Source organism: Gavia stellata, chromosome 2 (assembly GCF_030936135.1).
Source record: "Gavia stellata isolate bGavSte3 chromosome 2, bGavSte3.hap2, whole genome shotgun sequence".
Taxonomy (NCBI): domain Eukaryota; kingdom Metazoa; phylum Chordata; class Aves; order Gaviiformes; family Gaviidae; genus Gavia; species Gavia stellata.
The window spans coordinates 57934148-57955943 of record NC_082595.1 but is presented as its reverse complement, the minus strand read 5'-3'; the positions used below and the strand labels follow the sequence as shown (position 1 = coordinate 57955943).

The window sequence follows — 21796 nt, the reverse complement described above, 5'->3', positions numbered from 1 at the left end:
AAGTGCAGTAACTGTGGGGATTTTTTTTTTCTTCCTTTTGTTCAATTAACTGCCAATGTGAGACTTTTCCTACTTAGTCTTCACTTTAGACCTGCTTCTGGGGATGCAAAGGAAGACAACAACAAAAAAACACCATCTCATGCTAAGGGACATGGATTGCCTTTACATACCTTCCAGCTAGTTCCTTATCTAAATACTTGGCTGCCAATCTTGCTCCATAAACCTCAGCCTGAAGCACAGCTATGTGTCGACGAAGAGCTTCATTTTCCTTCCTCAGCAACTTCACCTCAGCTTCCAGCTGAGCTTCTTTCACTTTTTCTTTCTTGTTAGCTTCAAGTTCTCTCTCCTCAAAAAAAAAAAAAAGAAAAAAAGTTGAAAGCTTTTGTCAAAGTTAGTAATGAAAGAGCACTTACTGTTTCTGCACTCACAATGTGAAGTAACTCCCCTGCGTACAGGACATGCATGCAGGAAAAAAAAAATGAAAGCAGGGACACTGGCACTGCAGATAGTGGTTTGCACAGTCCCCTCTGGGGAGAAGAGGCCTTGCCTTCAACTTTGTGCTCCTGACACGAGTTTTATCCAGCTTACAACTCCTTAGCACAAAATGCATATGCTGGTTCAAAGTCCAAGGACTGAAACTAGCAACAGGGCTTCTCCCTGTCACAAACACAGGTGGCAAAATTTAAGTAGCCTGAATGTGGTCCTTACTTTTTCCTGCATTCAAATGGAAGATTCATACAATGAGAGAGATTATTTTAAAAATGAAAATCACTAAATATTTAAATTTGGTAATATTCTTTAACTATTTTAATACAATTTTTAATATGACTAGATGTCAAGGAAATGTTCCTTAAGTCTGTATGTCCTTAAAAGGACAATTATTTTCAAGCAAACAACCAAGAAATGTCCAGCCAAGAACATTTCCAAATGAGTCTTGAAGACCACAGAAATAAAGCCAGAGATTCTACACATGAAGATGCCTACTCTGACAAACCTTAAAAGTTAGTGCAAAATAGCTTTGTTAAAAAAAAAAAAACAAACCACACCACAAAATCCACTCTAAGAAATGTACCTTCCCTTTTTCTTTTTTTCCTTCCTTCCGCCATGAAAAAAAATTACGGAAATACAAATTTCCACAGTGGTCCATCTCAAATGTACAAAAAATGCATAGTCATTATCTTTTCTAATACCCAGAGTACCGGAGTCAAAGGAATTAGTATGCTCAACTCAGATTGCTATTCTACAAAATCTACTTTAAGAAGAGCACATTTGATTACCTGTATATTTAACATTTTTTTTTATATCCCTTCTACAATGTGGAGGAAAAAAAAACACTGCAAACCAGGAAAATAGTAGAGACAGAGGATCTATTATTGTTCCCTTTTAAAAATGTCTGTCAACTGAAATAGCAATAAAAACTAAGTTCACTATAACGTGTTTTTGAAGACATTTAGATTACCTTAGAAGTGTTTTTTGTACTTGTACCAACTGCATTATTAAACAAATAAAACCAGGAGGTGCTACTAAAGAAGCAATAGGACAGAAACAAAATTTTACAGAACTGGCAAGACAAATCTGTTATCAAATTGTGAGTATGCCTGGATATAAAGCCATGGATATGGCTGATACTACCACATTTGAGATATTAAGCAAGGTTCGTCCTTCCAAAGAGAGGTATTTTCACAATAGGTATATAGAGGCATTTATAACTATTTGCTAGAAAGACAACTCAGAATTTGACGCACTCTACTATCTCCCTCATTTGTTAAGTATTCGTATCAGGTTAAATGAATGGAGTATGTTACAGGTATATACATATTGGCCAAGAATTCCCTAGCATGCTGCTCAGGAGGAGTGACACAAAGGTTGCTTGAAATCACTGGCATTTCACTTCCTTTAATTCCCATATTAACCCAGTTTCAGATCAGGTTTGACTCCACATGCAAGTTAGAAAACCTGTCACACAAAGCCTCTTCTGGTCTCTGGCCTTTGAGTTGGGGGCTGTCTTGTGAGATGACTCTTCAACAAATCTCTTTCTGAACTGCAGGATCATTCCTAAGACAAGAATTTTGACTAAGCTACATTTGAAGAAGGAGTTTCTAAAATTATACCAATTCTCTCTATTATGATGATGGTCTTGGGCTATTTTAATTGACATCTGCTGCCAGCAGTCAAACGGCAATTACAAGAATTCAAGGGTGCCAACATGCTGTGTTGCCTCTGCCACACATTTTAGCTGTAAGAAGGGTGACAGTTCAGACATAACACTCATTTTACAGTAGCTGAGAGTCCATATACAGGTACAGTGTTCCTGTAACACGTTTGCTATGTACGTATTGCCAATATTGCATCAAGGTGCTCTAAATAGTATAGGCCCACTGTTTGCGTACATACTCACTTTTAGAAGATCTTTTATTTGACAAATACAAAAAGATGAAACTAGAATTTAAGGCAGACATATGAAGGTACATTATTCACACCCAAAACCCCATTTTCTTTCTCACTAGATATTTTTATGATTTATTTACTGAATAAAAAGTCATAAACTAAAAATTCAGAATATCTTTGCCAGTAATTTGTTAGAATGTACCAGAACGTTCTATTCAGAAAAAAGCTTTAGAGATGTACGAGTTCCTTGATGTATCTGAAATACACCTTGGGAAAAGAAGTCCAACCTCCCCAGAAAAGTGAAGTGCTAAAGTGATCCAAGATACTTACTTACCCTAACAAATTCCATCTAGCACACTCTACTGTATTTATACAAAATTGCCAGCTTAAAAACTGTCAAGACTGAACTTTTCCATTTATTTTCTCTGAATTTGATTCATCTTTTAAATTAAACAGAAAGTCATATGTTATATTTCTAAGTGGAATCACTTTTATTCATGCATTTTGAATGTTATACCTAAAATATGAGGAACAATGTAATCCCATAGAATTTTTTTTTTCCTATTTTCTCCATTACTATGACTATTACTCTGTGACTGAGGTGGAAAATTACACCCAGAAGCCATTCTTAACGCTACTCCGGACTCTCTCCAATTGATCACCATGAAGAAAAATCAAAGGTTTGGAACACAGACTATCTGAAGATGTACTGAAAGAACATGTCTTTTTTAGACCAACTGTTATGAGATGTGATGTGTCCAAAAATCTTTACAAAAATTGAGGAAGTTACAGGATTGTTTCATGCTTTCTAGTGTTCATAGTAATGCATAGGTTCTGTAAAACAGAAAAAAATATATTTTATGTTGGTAATATAGAAAAACCACCAAACCAAAAATGCAACTGCAGTGTTGAAGATCAAAGCTTACAGTTACCATCTATCCTGTGGCTTTTCCAAAAGCAAATGTTGAGTAACGATAATGAGGCAGATAACGTAATAAAAGTGGAAAAGCTGTTTAAAAACCTTTCAAGTCTATCACTGTGAAAGACTGAAAGACAAAAGCTAACTTTGCATAACTTTTTCTTCTTATCTATGTGTTATTGAGTTTATATGCTTTGGGCTGTTACACAAGCCAGTAAATCATATTAAATCATGCCCGTAAAAAGAACTGAGAAAAGGGAAAACAAAGAAAAGTTGACAGCATTTTTTTTTTAAATACAGTATATAAAATTCTTCATATTGCATTCACAGATGTGTACAGTGCTTCTGCTTTAGAAATTGTAGAATACCTTAAAAATTTTTGAGATACTGTCAGAACAATCTTTCAGAATGTCAAGTTGTCAGATATTACCCCAAATTGGCTGTAACAATAATAAATAAAACACACACAGACCTAGGAATGAGGACACCAAAACTAGAAAAGGAAAACTAAAATGCAAAGAAAAAAGCCAGATCTGTTTTGCCAGTTTAAGGCCAACATATAGAAGCTGTTGCACAAAACAAAAGCACTGCTTAAACATTAAAAAAAGGCAATCAGCATATACTTACCATTTCATCCACAGAAAGGACAGACTTAAGACAGAAGAAAAGAGTTCCATAATTAGAGAAACAGGCAATAGGAACTTCCAAGAAAATGCGACAACATAAATGACTTATTCCAAAAGAAGTTTACCAGCAGACTGTGTATTTCATTAGAAGGCATAACGAACAAGCACATCGTTATAATTGTACTTAGCAGCAATTTTGGTATTTTGCAGTGAAAGTTATTAAAAATCTTATTAAAAATTTTAACCTTATTGTACTATTGAAAACAGTACTTTCTCCTAAAATACCAAGAATCTCTATAAAGAATAGCAAGATAATGTGAAATGCATGAAAGCAGTTTTGAAAGTATCATAGAAAACATATTCTGTAATATACCATCTGTTATACAGATAATAGATTTTTTTCCTTTCAGAAAGAATAACAAAATACGTATTACAAGAGAGACATAAAAGACAGGGCGAAGTAGCAAAAAGGATGTATCAACTGCAAAACTCAAGGAAAAAAAATTACACTAGGCAACTTCATACTCTTACAAAGAAAGAGTTATTGTGCCTGGACTAAGCAGATATACCACTCCTAAAAAGGGATTCAGCCTAAACTACACAATGTCATCAATTGCTTAGCAATCTGAAACATTTAAAAAGGTCTCAGTTCACCACTATGCACAACTTCACAGTTTGCAGCGTATACATTTATGCTGAGTCTACATGCAAAAGAACAGCGGTTGTCTTTAACAAAGAAAGCAGGAAGTTAACTGGTACAGAACTTTATTTCCCCATCACGTATTTTGTTGACACAGTCCCTCTTTGCCCTCGGAGGCTTTCTGACTGCCAGAAGGACAGCACCACAGTTTTTATTTACCTAAAACTCAGACTTCCCATTTTATTGTCATTTAAGTAGCTTCAGTTTTGCTTGTTCAAGTTGCCCAGGCCTTTATAGCTTTCTGTATCTAGAACAGTTTAAAAGTGAGTTTCTCCCCATTAGAACTATGAAATCCCTAAAGGCAAAGTAAAGCAAATGCAAAAGATTAGCACTGATATTTAAAAAAAAGGGAGGAACTAAGTGGAATTAAGGAGAGAATATCAGTCTAGGCTGTTAATAAATTCAGTTTCAACACAGATAAAATCTGAAACAATGCAAGTAAAATCTATTTATTGTCACCTGTGGGAAAAAGACTGCTGTCAATAGCATGGAGATGTAATATATCTTTAGAAATTGTTTATAACAAGGTAAGGGGAAACAAAAAGGTTAAGAGTATTACTTTCTATGTCAGTCAGAAGTTAAGCCTCACAGATGAAATTTAGGTTCCAAAAATCACTCACAGTGATGTGTTGACTTAAAAAAATTGCTACATGTAAACCTGCAGCCTAACACCTACAAAATGCTGGTGATGTTTAACTAATGCTTATTTACAAGGCCATAAAAATTATTAACAGCTCTAAAGAAACTTCATTATGCTTAAGCTATATTTCAATATAGAATAAATTATGTGCAGGCAATCCAGAAAATGTTACTCTTATACTGAATATGCAAGTATGTAGACCTAGGAACATAGCTCTAATTCAATGACAGCTTTTGGATCTGAAATGTGAAGAATTTGGGTTACTCCTGTTACTCAGTTATCAGCCTGGATAGCCTTTAAGCCTTATAGTCTATTACTGTGTTTTATTATACATTAATTAACAGGACAAAATTGCAGAGGAGACTAATCTAGTGTTCCACATATGTTGAGACTAGGTATTTGCAACCAGCCTGTGAAGCAATTTTGAAAACAGCCAGAGAGCTAGACTTTGACTTATGCCAACAGTTAGAAACCACAATCTATACAACATTACTTTTCTAATTTACAAAGCTCAGGATGAGAGCCTGCATCTGTGCTGTGGCTAGTAACGAGGCAGACTACACTCTGGTTATGAGTCAATGCCAACTAATTGCACAGGTTAATTATTGTTAACTTTTGGTGAGCTTTGTAAAGGTCCAAGTTTCTAAAAAACATATCGTACAAAATTATCAGTAGTTTATTGAGCTCTTTTATGACAGTCTGCTGCATGTTGCAATGGATAGCACCATAGATGCATCTGCAACTTTCTTAAAGAGAAAGAGTGACAACAGAGAGGACTGTGATGCCATGTGCCAGCTCTCTGTATGGCAAAACAATCCCATTCTAACTCTTATCAGAGTATAACTACAATAAAAACAATAGACTTTCCTCACTTTAGGCTTTTTTAAGATACGTGAAGATTTGGTTGTATTTGTATATTGGAAGCTATTACCTTTTGCAACTTCTGTCTCCAGAAAAGCTTTATAAGCCACCAAAATATGTTCTGATTTTACTTTAAGAAACCACTAAAAAATGGTTTATGTAAAAACAACTTAAGTTCTTATTCATTATTCTGATGTTATTTATGTTATCTTTAACAGTTGCTAACAACCAACTGTAAACGTTATTTTAAAAAAAGTTAACTCTCTCTAACGTTTTTGATGTGAAAATTTGTAACCAGCTTATTCGCACCTTCCAAGGAAGAACTTCAGCCAGGAGAGGGAAAAGTGTAATATAATCCTCCGTTCAAGCTTCCATACTCACCAGTTTTGCCTTAATAGCCCCAGAATCAACACTCTGACCAGTTTTGGCATGCAGCTGAAGTTGAACAGCATGGAGTTGCAAAAGCTGATCATGCACTTCCTTTTCCAATACTGCTTTCTCTGCCTGCGTTTCCGTCAGTTCAGACTTCAGATCAACTAACTGTGCCTGGAAGATATAATCCATCACACTAATTAGAGCAATGATTAAATGGGCTTATCAGAACTTTGATGCCTAGATACATCATTTGCTGGTACATATATGCTATACACAGTGTAATACAGATAAGAGTACAAGTTCCTCTGTAGCCCAACTGAAGCACTGGATCATCTGCAGGCTTTCTCCTCCCCAATTGCCATCAAATTCATTCACCCACAGACACAGCATGAAACAACCATACTGCCGAAAGCCAACAATAGCAGTTTTTCTCATGCAGACAATGACATCTCATGCTGATGTCCACTGCGAAACAGGGCACTGGCATTAAACCTACAATAGGGTTTACAGCTATAGCAATGGAAACATAATTTAAAACTTACTGCATTATTATTAAGTCTTATTGAAAAAATATTGATCAAAGTAAAATTACAATTATTAATGCAATGGTGAAATCAAATAACTCAATTTACAATTGGTCTATTATCAACAGCTTAACTGAAATAGTAAATGAGGTGGGGGCAAATCAGAAGCCATGAATTAACATGCACCTAAAATGGGTTTGTAAAAAATCATGAATAGTTACTAACTCTAAAAAAAAAAAAAAGTTTTGAAACTTTTTAAATACAGGTTACATGTAGTGTTTATATCTGGAATAAAAGAACAAGTTCTAACATGTTTACCAGGTTAGTTGTTAACCTTACGTTCAAGTAGCATTTTCTAAGATAAACTACATTTATATAAGCTTTAAAGCTACTATTTGCCCCAAAAAACCACAGAAGATGATCTCAGTGGATTTTTAGGCAAATTCTCAGATTATATTTTTGCTTCCAAAAATTTGGAACTAAAAAGCAAAATGGAAAAGCCACTAATTCTTCAATAAAAAGCCTCTCATATTAAAGCAGGTATTTTAGATATTTTAACATTGTACTAACGTTCAAATTCACAATGAGTATCAAGTTGCAAGCCAACTCTCACCCCATTCAACTACATAAATCACTGCCTTAAAATGTCTGTATCAGTTAAAAAAAAAAAGCAGGAAGGGTTTGACTCTCAGTGGGGAGTACTTAATGGGTCTAACTTTAGGTACATAATTTAGATGGACAGCCTCCTTAAGCTTCTAGCATAATAATCAGACATAAGTAGGCCCTTCCAGAGGTGATTGAAAGCGCAATTTGATGAGACTGGTCAAGCCAATCTCCAGCTTGCTGCTGCCTCAAAGAATGATCTCCCTTCCTGCCCCATGTCTCCATGAGCTCTGCTAATTTCAGACCAGACTCTCCAGGACAGGGCAGAATCACCTCTCTCTGTCCACTTAGATGGAGCCTCAACAGTCCAGGTTAGCATTTACTTTTTGTCGAGGCATGGGGCTGCATGCATTTCCACCTTCTATCTTCTGGAATGACAAAAAACTTGAATAATTTGTAAACCCTTGCAGAACTCTAAAGTAGAACTTGCTTTCTACAGTGAGATGGTATTTAAAATACTATAAAATCATATAATTTTAGAGAAATTAGTTACTTATAAAACGGTATCATTCTCCCCAATAACCAGCCACTGCTAAAATCTCTCTGCTGTGGATTATCTACTCTCAAACTAAAGCAAACACACACCTGAGAGTAGCAAAAAGGTATCACCAGCAATATTACTTTTACCTTATAAGTATTTATGTTATTATATAATGTATGACATATAATACATGACTTCTACTCTAAAAAAACCCACTAATGTCCTCCTTTCAAATGGGTACTAACAGCTAACATAATAACTTTTATTATTTTTTAATATACATACATATACACACACAAAACCTCTCATCCATTCTAATTCAAAATGCCTGGATAAGCAGAAAGTTGCAGAAAAGATAAAATACACCAGTCTAACATTGTCCAGCCTCACCTGGTACAGAATGGCATATAAGGGACAGAACAGTGTCCTGGAGGAAAAAAAAAAAAGTTTATTTCCCTGTGCAAGTTACAAAGCAGTGAGAATGACGGCTACCAGTTTTGCAACATGAATAATGCCCCAAAGAGATCACAAAAAGACTGTCAAGCTCATAATTTAAAAAAAAAAAAAAAAAAAATACTCTGCATATGACCTAGGATTTAAATTTATATCCTGCTGTTTTAATAAAGAGAGCAAAATGATAAATGGTATGAGCGCACATCATGGAAGTAATCTATTCACACTTTATAAAAAGTCATAAATCTATCCCAGGAACAGATGCATATACAAGTTACACCAAAAAGCAAACACAGTAAGCTGTTTTCAAATCTTGTGATCTACTTCCATGAAGGCTGATAAATCTTTACATTATTTCACAGAAGTCTGGCCTTTCTCAGCTTGGCCAGCTCACTTAATTCTCCTTTATATTACTCTTAATAGCACTGTTTTTTATCCACACTCCCTCACTTATGTTATAAAGGAATCATATGGGAAGACCAGTGGAAATTCAACAGCTCTACATTCAATTTTAGAAGATACTTGCTAAAAACCAGAGAGGGAGCAGAGACAGCAGATGAAATGACGAGCACAAACAACAACTACCAGTAAGGCCATTCCTTCCGAGAGCACTATTCGCTGTATGAGGCAGGGGTTCTACAGAAAAAGATGGTGCCAGATCATATAATTATAATGTTTCAATTTGCATAAGCACAGCAAGGATAAATTAATGTTGCACAAGCAACTGTACCAATCCTTTAATTGGTAGCTTTTTGGACATACTCTCCAACAAGACTGTTGAAGGAGAGATGTCATGTATTTTGAAGGTCAGCTGTGACTGCTCTAGAATTTGCGGAGAAGCCAGCTGGGGGCAGAAGTAAGGATGTCCATGCATAGGAGACCATTGAGCTTCATGGTTAGGAGAGCTTAGGAAAAGCCAGCAAACAACATACAGAGAACAGAAACTTTCATTGGGGAATAGTAAGGGGCAGAGGTTGAAAAGAAGGCGGTATGTTTACTTTCATAACGTCCTTTAACAGTAACTTGCTGATTCAGCCAAAAGAGGAACTCTTCCGTATTTAGGGCAGTATACAGCTGTGCAGATTATCAATTATCATGCATCAGCAAGTACCACACTGCAAGGTAACTCATTTGTGAGTCTATGCCCCAGACAACACAGGCTTACTAGCAGGACCGGACTGTGGCTCATGAAGTATGATTTAATCATGAAAACCTACATCTAGCCCTAGATGAATCAAGCAGATCGGACAAGAGAGAGACGGAATTTGCACAGCTCATTTTTCCTTTTCTTCTGACACATGTTGGCAAGGTCAATGCCTTTTGAGATATGCTCATTTGTCTCTGGCTCACTGAAGTCTTGGATACTTTTCTCAGACCAAGGTCCGTAACTGGAATTCAGTGCCAATGGCAATGGGAAGTGCCTGGTCTGGGCCTTACAATGGTGGAAACCAAAGGTTACTGAAATTAACCAGAAAACAACCAAGTTTCTTCTTTATTAAATGAAGTCAGGCCTCTTGTTTCAATGTTCTACTTTTCCCACCTCTCTTGTCATGGACAACGATCACCAACTTTTCCTGAAGTGTTCTGAGAAATGCTTCAGGTCAACACACTGGCTGCTAACTGAGTCACATAAATGAATCAGCATAGAAAAGACTAAGAAAAAAAGAACAGCACTACTGACAGAATAACTTCTTTTTCGAAGTACCTTATTCAAGCTTGTTCTCCAATTTATCAATAATTATTAGACACATTACTGTTAATTTCTTCGTATTTACTGTCCCTATTACAATCCATACACTGTCAACTATGCAAGACATACTCCTTGGTTTCTTACCTTTTTTTCTCCTCGCTGCTCTGAATAAAAAAAAAAACAACCTTTAAGACTGATCTGATCTGTTGCAGTGGGGGGAGAAAAGGTAATTTGAAAAGTCTGGTTTTTCTTTTCTTCCACAAAGTACCAGTAAACACATGCTATTTCAGAAAGAGCTACTGCTTCAGACTATCACCACATTAGTCTATAAGCAAGCTACCTCTAAACTGTAAATAAAAGTCCATAATTTGAGCAAATTGCAGATCTTAGTCAATTAATCAAATAGTGAAACTCAATATTTATCTTCCAAACAATCTAACACACAGATGATACCAGAAGAATAGTTTTGCAAGGCTAACTAAATATTTACTCAATTTTGAAGCATATTTTGCCATTTACCAGGTATTTTGTATTTCACAGAGATCTTACACCTATGAAAATTAAAAACAAATTTCAACTGAAGTAACTGAAGAATTTATAAACTACTTTTTTTTTGCCATAGGACATAAAAAAAAAATAAATCATGGCATTAAGCAACAGACAAATACTTATTCCACAGAGCATTCAAAAATACTATTGCAAAAATTAAAACCAACCAAAGAAAAAATCTCTAGGCAAAACAGTCCAGGCATAATGTCCCTCTATTTTTAATCAACTGTTCTTATTTCCTGTTCAAGATGTTTGAGTTATCAAAAAGTTGTGTCTGTTATAAATGTTCTTATGCTAAACATGTATTTTAAGCTGACAATATAATAAATGCCAGCTTAAATGCTGGGATTGATTGCATTTACAGTCATGGAGTTCTTAAAGTCTTAACTAATGTTTTTCATTAGAAGCCTTAGAACAAAATAATATCATTGAGGTCTCTTCCAATTATTTTGTATCATATGTTTTTTTTCATGGGATGGTCTGAACTCTCAGAAAAAAGATTCCTTTGTCCACCTGTACATTTTTCATAGAAAAGTGAGCAACAACTTACAATGTAAATATACGAAGGAAATGATGAATAAATGTAACATGAAAGAGCAGTACAAATACAGAGGTATTTGCGTACAGAACTGCTCAGCGGGAAGTAGACAGATGGCATGCTAAAACCGCAAGTTACCGTTTCTTATAACCATCAGTGCTTGAATGAGGCATTAGAAGTTGGCAATATCGTGACCTCTGAGTTCTAAAGCATCAGAGGCAGCACACATCAACTGAGAAAACTTCAGAAAGTGGGATGATGGTGACTAACATACCATGTTGACAGGAAACAATCTACCTCTCACTACTGAAAGGGAAAGCAGCTGCAGGGGCATGGGGGGCAAACACAGAGATGGCATCAGCAGATAAAATAATGACAACGTTTTTAGCTTTGGGAAAAGCTTTTTCGTTTTCTGAGCCATCATTCCAATAATTTCTGCAGTACAGACAAGAGTTTTATCTGAGCTGAAAGATATGAAAAAATATCTAAGACTTATGTGTTGACCAGACATGAGGATTCAAAATAGAGCCGAGCTGAATTGGAAAGCTAGGTCACAGGCCTGAATAATCCTAGGACAAGGCAGTGGCACTATTCACCATACCAAATAAAAATGAGAGGAAGACTTGAATTCCCTCAACATCAAAGTTTAATGAATGCTTTCTGAGACTTGTAATGATGCACTTTTCGGTATATCAACTTCTAGCTCAAAAAAAGACTAAGCATAATGGACATACTAGAAAACACACAGATTTTTCAGCAAAGGAAAGCTAGACACATACAAAAATATCCATTGTATTACCAGCCTCCAGTGACTAAAAGTCATAAGCCAAGCGCTCATCAAATGCTTTTAAAGTAGCAAATATTCTTTAAAGATTTTTTTCATTTTCCTTTCATTTCAGGCCTCTAGGGTACCCCTAATTCATTCTCATACCAAGCCTTCTAAACTCATGAAGATCTGAAAACTGTTTTTTTTAAAATGAAAGATGATTTTTTTCCACCATATCATCTCTAGATGCCAGCAGCTAGGACTTCAAGAAATATTGAACACAAGCAGACTAGCAATAAAAAACCCACAAAAACTGGTAACATTTCATCATTTCTATCTTCGTTTCCTAAACAAGGCAGTCTAGTGCCATCATTTTATCCATGTGTGTACATTTCTCCCTATTTCGCCTTCCCTCCCTGCTGATTTGAATTGAATCCATTTTCAACATTCAAACAAATCCATTAGAGGGGTAAAGGTGTGTGCAATTGAAGTTCCCACAACAGACAAGTTTTGCACAAAACAGATGCTCAGTAGGAAAGAGTGATGGATTAGTGCCCTCATGGAGGGAAAAGTGGGAAGAGTCAGACCTTAGCTAGTTTGTTTAATCCGCCCAGAGACAAGAGCAAACAGCACAGTGGCTAGGCACCACATGCGCGGTTCTGAGCTGCTGACTGTGCTGCTGCCTCTTTCCAGCCAACTAACCAAAACCGTGAGTAGATGAAAAGGCAAAGCATGCTGTGGTGTGGAAACTCACAGATCATGGGAGAGAACAGGGAGTGCCTGAACTGGAAGGTCTTAGTGACTTGAGAAAGTGCTCGACGTTTGCATTAGGACAAATCATTCTCCACAAATGAGTAGGAAGTGAGATTTCACAAGCTCAATTGATGCTGTTACCAACAAAACACCTCCAGCATATATATTTTTAATAGCTAATTTTACAAGAGAGGTCCCTATGAATCTTGCCAAGGGAACAAACCAAAATTCATATACAAATAAAGTATATGAGGTGTTTTTACTTCTTCAGCAGCGCATCCTCATTGTAATTTATGCTAGACTCCAGAAAGTTTACCGACATATGTGTTTATGTATTTAAACATTCACTGCTGATCAGGACTATTAACCTTCTGATTTAAAGTCTGAAGGATCTAGGACCATGAAACACAACAGAGCGCACTACAATGCTGCAATTACTCTGCAGCTTCTGCCCCAGTATCTGCACAAAAAAGCAATATAAGTATCAAGATATGACACTAGCATATTTCCTTAACATTACATTTTGGGGACATTTTTTTGAAGTTGCTTAAAGGCAAAAGTAGGTTAAAAAATACCCCCTAATTATGCTTTACAAACAATTAAATCATTATTCCTAAGTGTTCCCATAACATTACACAACTGCAGGATAAAAACCAATTTTCCAGGATGTGACAGCTGTAGATCCTACAGCCTAAGGCCTAAACATACTCACAGGCACCAGAGACACAAGTGGTGTTGGTTCAACAACAAAAGAACCTGTCGTGCATAGTTATGAACCATGCAGCCCACATACTAATAAGTTTTCATGGGGACCCCTAACTTTGGCATCAGACCCCAGATGTGAAGTATTATGTTTCTCTAATTGCTGGAAGAAAGGATTGTCTCCATTACCTCACCAGTGTCACTTCACCACTTTGACTACAGCTCTCCAAAAGACAAGAACACTCTACCCTTCCTCAGTCTTGACTGTTTGATTCTTCCTGCCTATTAAGCAGCATTTGCTGCAATTTCTTACACAATCCTATTAAGTTTAATGGACTGGTTTGAATGAGAAACCATAAAACAGATAGAGCCCTATTAATCTCACTCTGTGCCTTGCAAAACTAAACAATGTGACAGCACTGTACAAAATGTGAGTTTCTGAATAAATTATGCACTTGGGAAGCATAATTTTTGTTGATTAAAAAAACCCTGATTTCAACACAACCAAAGAATGCTTACCACTGTCAATGATGAAAATGACTAGTCTGTTTCAAGAAATTATTTTAAAACACTGTACTTACAAATATTTAAATGAAATTAAAAGCCTTTATTTCATTATTATTGTGACCTCAAAAAGGACATATGTGACATAAGTTTTTAGTTAAAGCTTTAAATTTAACAAAATGGTCATGTGGCTAATAGTTACACGAACAACAAAACTTATGACTACTGACTCCCTAATAAACACTACAGTAGTGTAGCTATATAGGCAGTCTAGGTAAAAACGCAGTGTATGAAACTGAACACACAAACAAATCATAAATTAATTTAGTCCACCTTTAATATGTCCCATACAGAACACAAAGTACATGAGACATCTACCAATGAATTGCTCCATTTCTCAGATTCCGTTTTAGTCCTGACAAAACATTCAGAAGACTGGTCAGCAAATTAAAAGGATGCAAAGCAACATTCATACTTCTTTATCTTCTCTGCTGAAGACCGTCCTGGATATGTAATTATTTGCACACTTTTCCTCCCAACAATTAAAAGATATAATAATAATAATACGTGTAAAGCATCTTAAAAATTTGGTTTCCATTTACATAAATGGATACATCAACGAACATTTATATGCCAGTCACTGATCTTTTTCATCTCTATCATTAAAATACCTGTTACTGCAGCAACCTATTATTGTTTTCACTTTGCTTTACGTACTGTTTCTTGCCACTGTTTTACTTTGTATTTGACTGTATCATTCTGTTTGCACCTACTTAGGGAAGCACAAATTATTTTTTTTTTCTTTTAAATCACTGCTTGTACACTTCGCTGCCAGTGCCAAATTTCTGTCTGCCTCAAAGACTTTTTTTCAGGTTGCCCATGCTTCTAGTTGTTTATTAAGACGACACAAATCCATTTTTAGAAGTCATATTGGTAGTTTTATTATTGCCATTATTTTGAAAGTCATACTAGCTATGCAACGTAATTCAGTAAATAAAGCTAAGAAATACAAACTAAAATACTGTTTCCTATCACTTACTCTTTAGCAACTCCCAGCGAGACAGAGAAAAAGAAAACACTTTACTACATGCTGACTGAAACTAAAGTAAGTTAGTTAAACTTGTATAGAATTCCAGAGTTTCTGAAAGAGGAAAATATTAATTAAGTATAGGTGACACCTTTAAAAAGGGCATAATTATTGTGAGAGAAATTACATGTATCAAACTAATGACAATTTAGTATATAAGCCAACTGAAAAATTTATGCAAACCTGTACTTCCACTTCCTGAATATCTAAAAACTGCTTACATTTTACAATACAGAATTAGCTGGATCAAATTTCATTCAATTGATTTTCCAAAAGACCATGTTCTATCTAGTACCAACAGATTTCTATTCCAAAAGAGGAAAAAGTATTCAGAATTAAAAGTGTAATTAATAAAATAACACCTCAGTAAATACTGGAAATTTTTATGACATTTGAAAAAAATTAAACAATTTACTTTTCTTACGAAGTTATTGCAACTATGCTCCCAGTTTTATCGACACATCTGTCATGGTGCAAAGAAGTATCTTGGTCTTCAACAGATGCATTTCTCGCTACAAGGCAAAGGAGAGAGGGGGGAAAAAAGACCCTCATAAGAAGGTGTATGGTCCTACCTTGGTTTAAAAAGTACTGCTAAACAACAAAGCAGCACTACAATTCTGCAGTGTGCTCCATAAGATGGACTCACACACTATATGAAAAGTCACCATGCAAGAGAAGCCACCTATGTTTAGGGTTTTTTGGTTTTCAGGGCTTTTTTTTATCGGAATCTTCAGATTACCTACAAAATACTACATATGCTTTAGCTGATACAGTAACAAATTACTTACAGAAGAATTCAGCTTATAGGAGGAACATGTTCCTTCTGATTCCAAAACCTTCTGATTCCAAGTTCATCAAGGACACAAAACTACATAGGTGATTAACTTCTTAGACATATACTTAAATGTTTTCCTTAACTTTAGCATGTACGTTGGCTTAACACAACTGCCAAGATACAGGGTGTGCTCTACCAGACATTCCTTTCTAGCTTGTTCATTTAAAATTACAGAATCAGATTGGTAGTCAAAGTGCCAGAGTTGAAGTCAAGCTCAGTTTTCACTGGCACATTGACCTACTTCTTTTACTTCTACAAATTGCACTATATAGAACTTTTATTTTTTGAAATGGACACTTAGACAATGTCACAGTCAGCATCATGTAATTTTTTCACCTCAAGTGACAGTCAAACAGGAAAAACAAATCCTATGAACTTCCTCTCGATTAAGAATCTACCGAAATCTCACATACTGACTGCCAGCATGCATCTGCTGATTTACAATGCTTTCCGAGAGACAGAGCATCACAAAAAATCTCCTTTAAAATGGCTGTCATCTCCTTTTGTTCTAACAGCCTGAGGGCCTTACTGTCCTCCATCAAGATACACTCCTTCATTCATTCATACTGAAGTGAAGCTCATCTCAGAAAAGACCATCTTCTATCACTTAAAACTTTTTTTCCTCTTTGATAAGCTATTTAATTCAACTCTCTCCTACTGTGACTAGCAGGAAAAATATGAAAACAAATCCTCCTTTCCTTTTGTTTAATTAGCTTAATTTAAGACTGCAAATGTTGTTACCAGAGTAGTATGTTTATAACCTTTCACCACCCTAAAGCACAAGTGAATTTATCTGCATACATCCACTGTGCATCTGCATACCTTCAGGTTCCTTCTAACCTGAATTCAGCCTTCCCGGCTGAATATGATCCAGCAGTGTGCCCAGGTGGCCAAGAAGGCCAACGGCATCCTGGCCTGTATCAGAAATGGTGTGGCCAGCAGGAGTAGGGAGGTGATCGTGCCCCTGTACTCGGCGCTGGTGAGGCCGCACCTCGAATCCTGTGTTCAGTTTTGGGCCCCTCACTACAAGAAGGACATTGAGGTGCTGGAGTGTGTCCAGAGAAGGGCAACGAAGCTGGTGAGGGGTCTGGAGCACAAGTCTTATGAGGAGGGGCTGAGGGAACCGGGGTTGTTCAGTCTGGAGAAGAGGAGGCTGAGGGGAGACCTTATCGCTCTCTACAACTACCTGAAAGGGGGTTGCAGAGAGATAGGTGTTGGTCTCTTCTTCCAAGTGACAAGTGATAGGACAAGAAAGAGGAAATGGCCTCAAGTTGCGCCAGGGGAGGTTTAGACTGGATATTAGGAAAAATTTCTTTACTGAGAGAGTGGTGAAGCATTGGAACAGGCTGCCCAGGGAGGTGGTTGAGTCACCATCCCTGGAAGTATTTAAAAGACGTGTAGATGTGGCACTTCAGGACGTGGATTAGTGGGCATGGTGGTGTTGGGTTGATGGTTGGACTTGATGATCTTAAAGGTCTTTTCCAACCTTAATGATTCTGTGATTCTGTGTAAAAATAACTTACCCGTGAACGGGCAACACAACTCCTTCTTCGGAAACTACCATCTTCCTGGAATACTTCTTTTACTATTCAGAAACATCCCTCATACAGTATTTTACCTGGATTCATCTCTCTAGCAGTAGGCATAAGCCAATGATGCCAAAACACTTTCTGCACTGAAGTCCTACAGCAGGTGCTTCCATCCATCAAACCACCTAAGCTGTGCCTCTTAAAAGCAATTATATCAATCAAAGAATGCATATTAAGCTGATAAAAGTTGATAAATCACAGTCTGAACTGCATTTCTTTATTCTTGTCTGTAATATTATAGTAAGACCTGACAATTCTGGTCAAGGAAATGGAACCCACAAATAACACAATGATATTTATTGTTCTTCATCATTAATTTGATTTTCCTTTAGGAAATAATATCACCCATTCAGTAAGACAACAACAGGCAACCACAGCTGCAGGAGTAAAGTCTTAGCTTTTAACAGTCACTGACACATTCAGTCAAAGTATTATTTTAATCCAAATAAAGGCATATTTCTGAAGATGGATTTAACGTATTGGCTTGAGTAAGTGTTTGTACCTAAGTAAACTATGACTAATGACACTTTCATGAATGTGACGAAAGCTTTGTATCAAAATGTACAAGCACTATAAAAAGTTACAATTGTGAGTTATTAAGAAATGACTGCAATTTTGAAAGTTAAATGAAATACAGTAACTTCCATTATAAAAAAAAAGTAAATCGATTGATCACATCCTAAACTCCAGTTAGCGACTTCTTTCAAAATATGTAACTGTATCCTTCATTTTGGACACTGAGGCTTTTGACTAGACATCTGTGCACGTAAAAAGACAAGATACTCATTCTCAACAGAGCAGTTCCATCTTTTTGAGATTCTAAATGACAGTTTTAATTTTAAGTTTATAACTCTAATAATCATGAGGTCCTAAAATTAACAACCTTCAAGATAATACTATAACCTCCTAAAGGTCTATTTGAAAGACAAAAAACTCCTTTATAGGCATGAGGCCTAATACTAGTATCAGTAATGAAAATATTTCACAAAATAAAAGACTTTATTCACTTCTAAAGCACTCACTCGGGATTCTCAGTATCGTTTTTATCAAACATTTACTTCATGCACCTAGACATACACAATAATTATTCTATTACAACTACCAACTGTGCTCCTTTGCTTTTCAACTCATTCAAGATTGAGGCACAGATCTTCAGTTATTTAGGTGCCCCTGATGATTTTAATTAAATACCAAAATACCTTTCAGGATCTGAGTTTTATCATTTCCTTTGAAAATATATAAGCTTGAAACAACTTTTCAAAGAAATATTGACCAAGCATCAACTCATCCTCTTAAAATAACCTGAAAACTCATCCATTTTACAAGTCTGCACACAACACCCACCATGCCTGTGTAATATGCAATAAATACTGATTGTCTACTATAAACTCATAAATCTTATTTTACTATGCCTACACAATTAAGCGTACTGTATAGGTCGATAGTATATATACATACCCAATACTAAAATGTATATGACAGCATAGCAATATAAACACAAAAAATACCATAAACATCAATACAGTAAGTATTCTGGTGAAATAAAGAGTGCAATGAAAAAAGCTCCTAATTTAATGAGGTCTTTGTTCTACTCTGAAATATCCCGTTCCTCTGTAAAACTGTGGATTATTTTGCATAACAACGTCTTCATACCAGGAAGAAACCTGATTAAAACGAAAGCCAATTTACTTACTTTACTTCCTACTCCAAGGCAGACCTTCAGAAGAGCAGGTTACTGTTTGAAGACACTTAAATTCCTTTACTATAATAAGTATAACCCAAAGGACTGAAAGAACTGAATTCTGTCGTTTACTTGCCTATTGAAGCTCTTACAAAGCACCTATCTTCATGGTTTTGAAGAAGTTTTTCCCCTCACTCCCATATATTTAAAAGTTAGTAGAACAAGCAATACAACAGTAAAAAACATTGCCTACAAGAGATACTGAAGAAGTTGGAGGGTTTTAGCCTAGGGAAAAGCTGAGGGAAAACACATCAACAATCTTCTAATATGTAACAGAAAGACAGGAGGGCAGTTACCATCCACGCCTGTTAAGGACAAGACAAATGACATCACCTACTAAACCAAAGATGACTCAGGCTGGACAGTTATAAAATGACCATAAAGTTCCCCAGAATCTCTTTCCAGAGCACTCCAGTTCTTGCACAAGCCACAGGACCTGCAGCCCTGCCTCTTGAGCAGCAACAGCACCAGCCACCTTGGCTCCAGCTGATCCTTCTTTCTTCCCACCCTGACTGAAATTCTGGATTAGGCATGAAGAAAACTTTCCAACAGTAAGGACAGTTATTATTCTCCTCACAGAATGTGCAATCTCTGCTATTAATTTTTTCTGACACTACGTTTGGCAGAGTGCTATTTGATCTGCCTCAGAGTACAAAGGGGCAAAAGGACCTGTCAAAGTCCATCCCCAATCCATTTTTCTGTTTCATTTACTTGTAAGCAGGAATAATGTCCTTGTTTTGACTACTGACTATAAGCTTTAAGCATCTTGATCATACAACTCTCTCCCATTTTTAAAAGGCTTTCCAAATTCACTAGGGACCTAATGCAAACAGGAGACCAGTCAGCGGCATCTGTTGCTCAAGATTGCTGCTTTCAACATCAAAGAGGACTCTTTTTGGCACGCACCTCTCTATGTCCACGCTCTAATAACCAAAACCAGAGGATCGGCACGGCCAGGCCTCAATCCCGCGGGACTGGACACAGCCTCCCAAAACGCAGGGCCAGGTTAACCCTCCCCAGCTGCTTCCAGCACGGCGCCCAGCAGCCGCAGGGCACAGGAGGGGCTCTCGCTGCCACCACGGGCAGGGCACGGTGCCGGCCAGCCACCCCGACGCCTCCCCGCGGGGGATGCGCCACCAGACCAGCAGGACCCCGACGGCAGAGGCCCACCGCCCTCACCTCCAACCAGAGGCCCCCGGGGGCCTCCTCCGCCCCCCCTCACCTCCAGCTTGTGGTTGATCTGGGACACGGTCTGCGCCTTGTGGCAGAGCTGGGCGAAGCAGGAGCTGAGGCTGGTCATCTTCTGCCGCCCCTCGTAGGTGATGTCGGCCTGGTCGGGGTCGATCTCGCCCAGCAGCAGGTCCACGTCCACGAAGGCCTTGTCGAACTCCTTCTCCAGCACCTCCAGCCAGCGGAACATGGATACCCCGCCGCCCGCCGCCGAGGCCGAGCCGGCCGCGCCCCCGCCGCAGGCCGCGGCGCCCGGCCCGCAGGAACTGCCGCCCGCCGCCGACATGCTGCTGCTGCTGCCGCTGCCGCCGCCGCCCCCTCCCCTCGCACACCCCGGCCCCCCAGGCAGGGCAGGGCCCGCACCCCCCGCCTCAGCCTCCGCCCCGCCTCAGCCGCCCCCCGCAGCCCGCTCCCTGCGCGCGTCCCCTCCCGCCCCGCAGGACAAGACGGCGACAGTGGCGGCGGCGGCGGCGGGCCCGACCCGGCTCCACCGGGGCAGCCACGCAGAGAAGCCAGAGGAATGTGCTCGGCGCGCATGCGCGGCGGCGCTGACAGGCGGCCTCGGAGGCGGCGCGCCGTCACCCGGCGGCCAGCAGCGCGCGGCTCGTGCTGCCTGCCACAACTCCAAGCGGCGGCAGGCAGCAACGGCCGAGCCCCAAACCCCCGATCGTGGCCGCCGCGCTCCCCAGCCTGCGCCGCAAGGGGGCGCTGCGGCGCGGCGGGCCGCGCCGTGAGGGGGGCGGAGGGGCCTCGCCTGCCCGGGGGGGCTCGGGCCCGTCTCCCCGGCCCCGTGCCGGGCGCCCCGTTTCCAGGGAGAGTCCTCACCGGCCGGTGAGGCCACTACTCGGCCTCCGGCGGCAGGCACGACGCGTTCAGCCCGCGTCTCACCCCCCGGCTGCGAGTAACGGCTCCTCCCGCCGGGCCCTCTCCTGAAAAAGCTGCTCAAAAATGCGCGTAGCGTCTGGCGCGACCTGAACAAAGATTTTCACTAGGAGAAATGCTATTTTTACGTTGCGTTTAGCAGTTCTCAAGTTTAATCTTGGTGTTGAGGCGCGTCGCCTGCCCCGGAGGAAGCTGGACACTCGTTCCTGTGGGGTCCCCACCTGGGAACAAGGCTGAGGCCATGGTAGGACATGGGCCCGGAGGGGTCACTTCGACCTGAAGATTTACCTTACAGCACAC

General features: G+C 38.7%; 1 protein-coding gene across 1 annotated transcript in view; it reads right to left on the bottom strand.

The window, feature by feature from the left end:
- The window catches only part of GOPC (golgi associated PDZ and coiled-coil motif containing), a 28759-nt gene extending 7859 nt beyond the window's left edge, over nucleotides 1–20900 (bottom strand). Inside the window, exons 1-4 of the mRNA XM_059830047.1 lie at nucleotides 20607–20900; nucleotides 6516–6680; nucleotides 3935–3958; nucleotides 171–346 (exon numbers count right to left, since the gene is read on the bottom strand). Of these exons, the coding sequence (XP_059686030.1) occupies nucleotides 171–346; nucleotides 3935–3958; nucleotides 6516–6680; nucleotides 20607–20900 (659 nt within the window). The remainder of the gene's footprint in view (nucleotides 1–170; nucleotides 347–3934; nucleotides 3959–6515; nucleotides 6681–20606) is intronic.
- Between the last annotated feature and the right edge of the window lie 896 nt (nucleotides 20901–21796).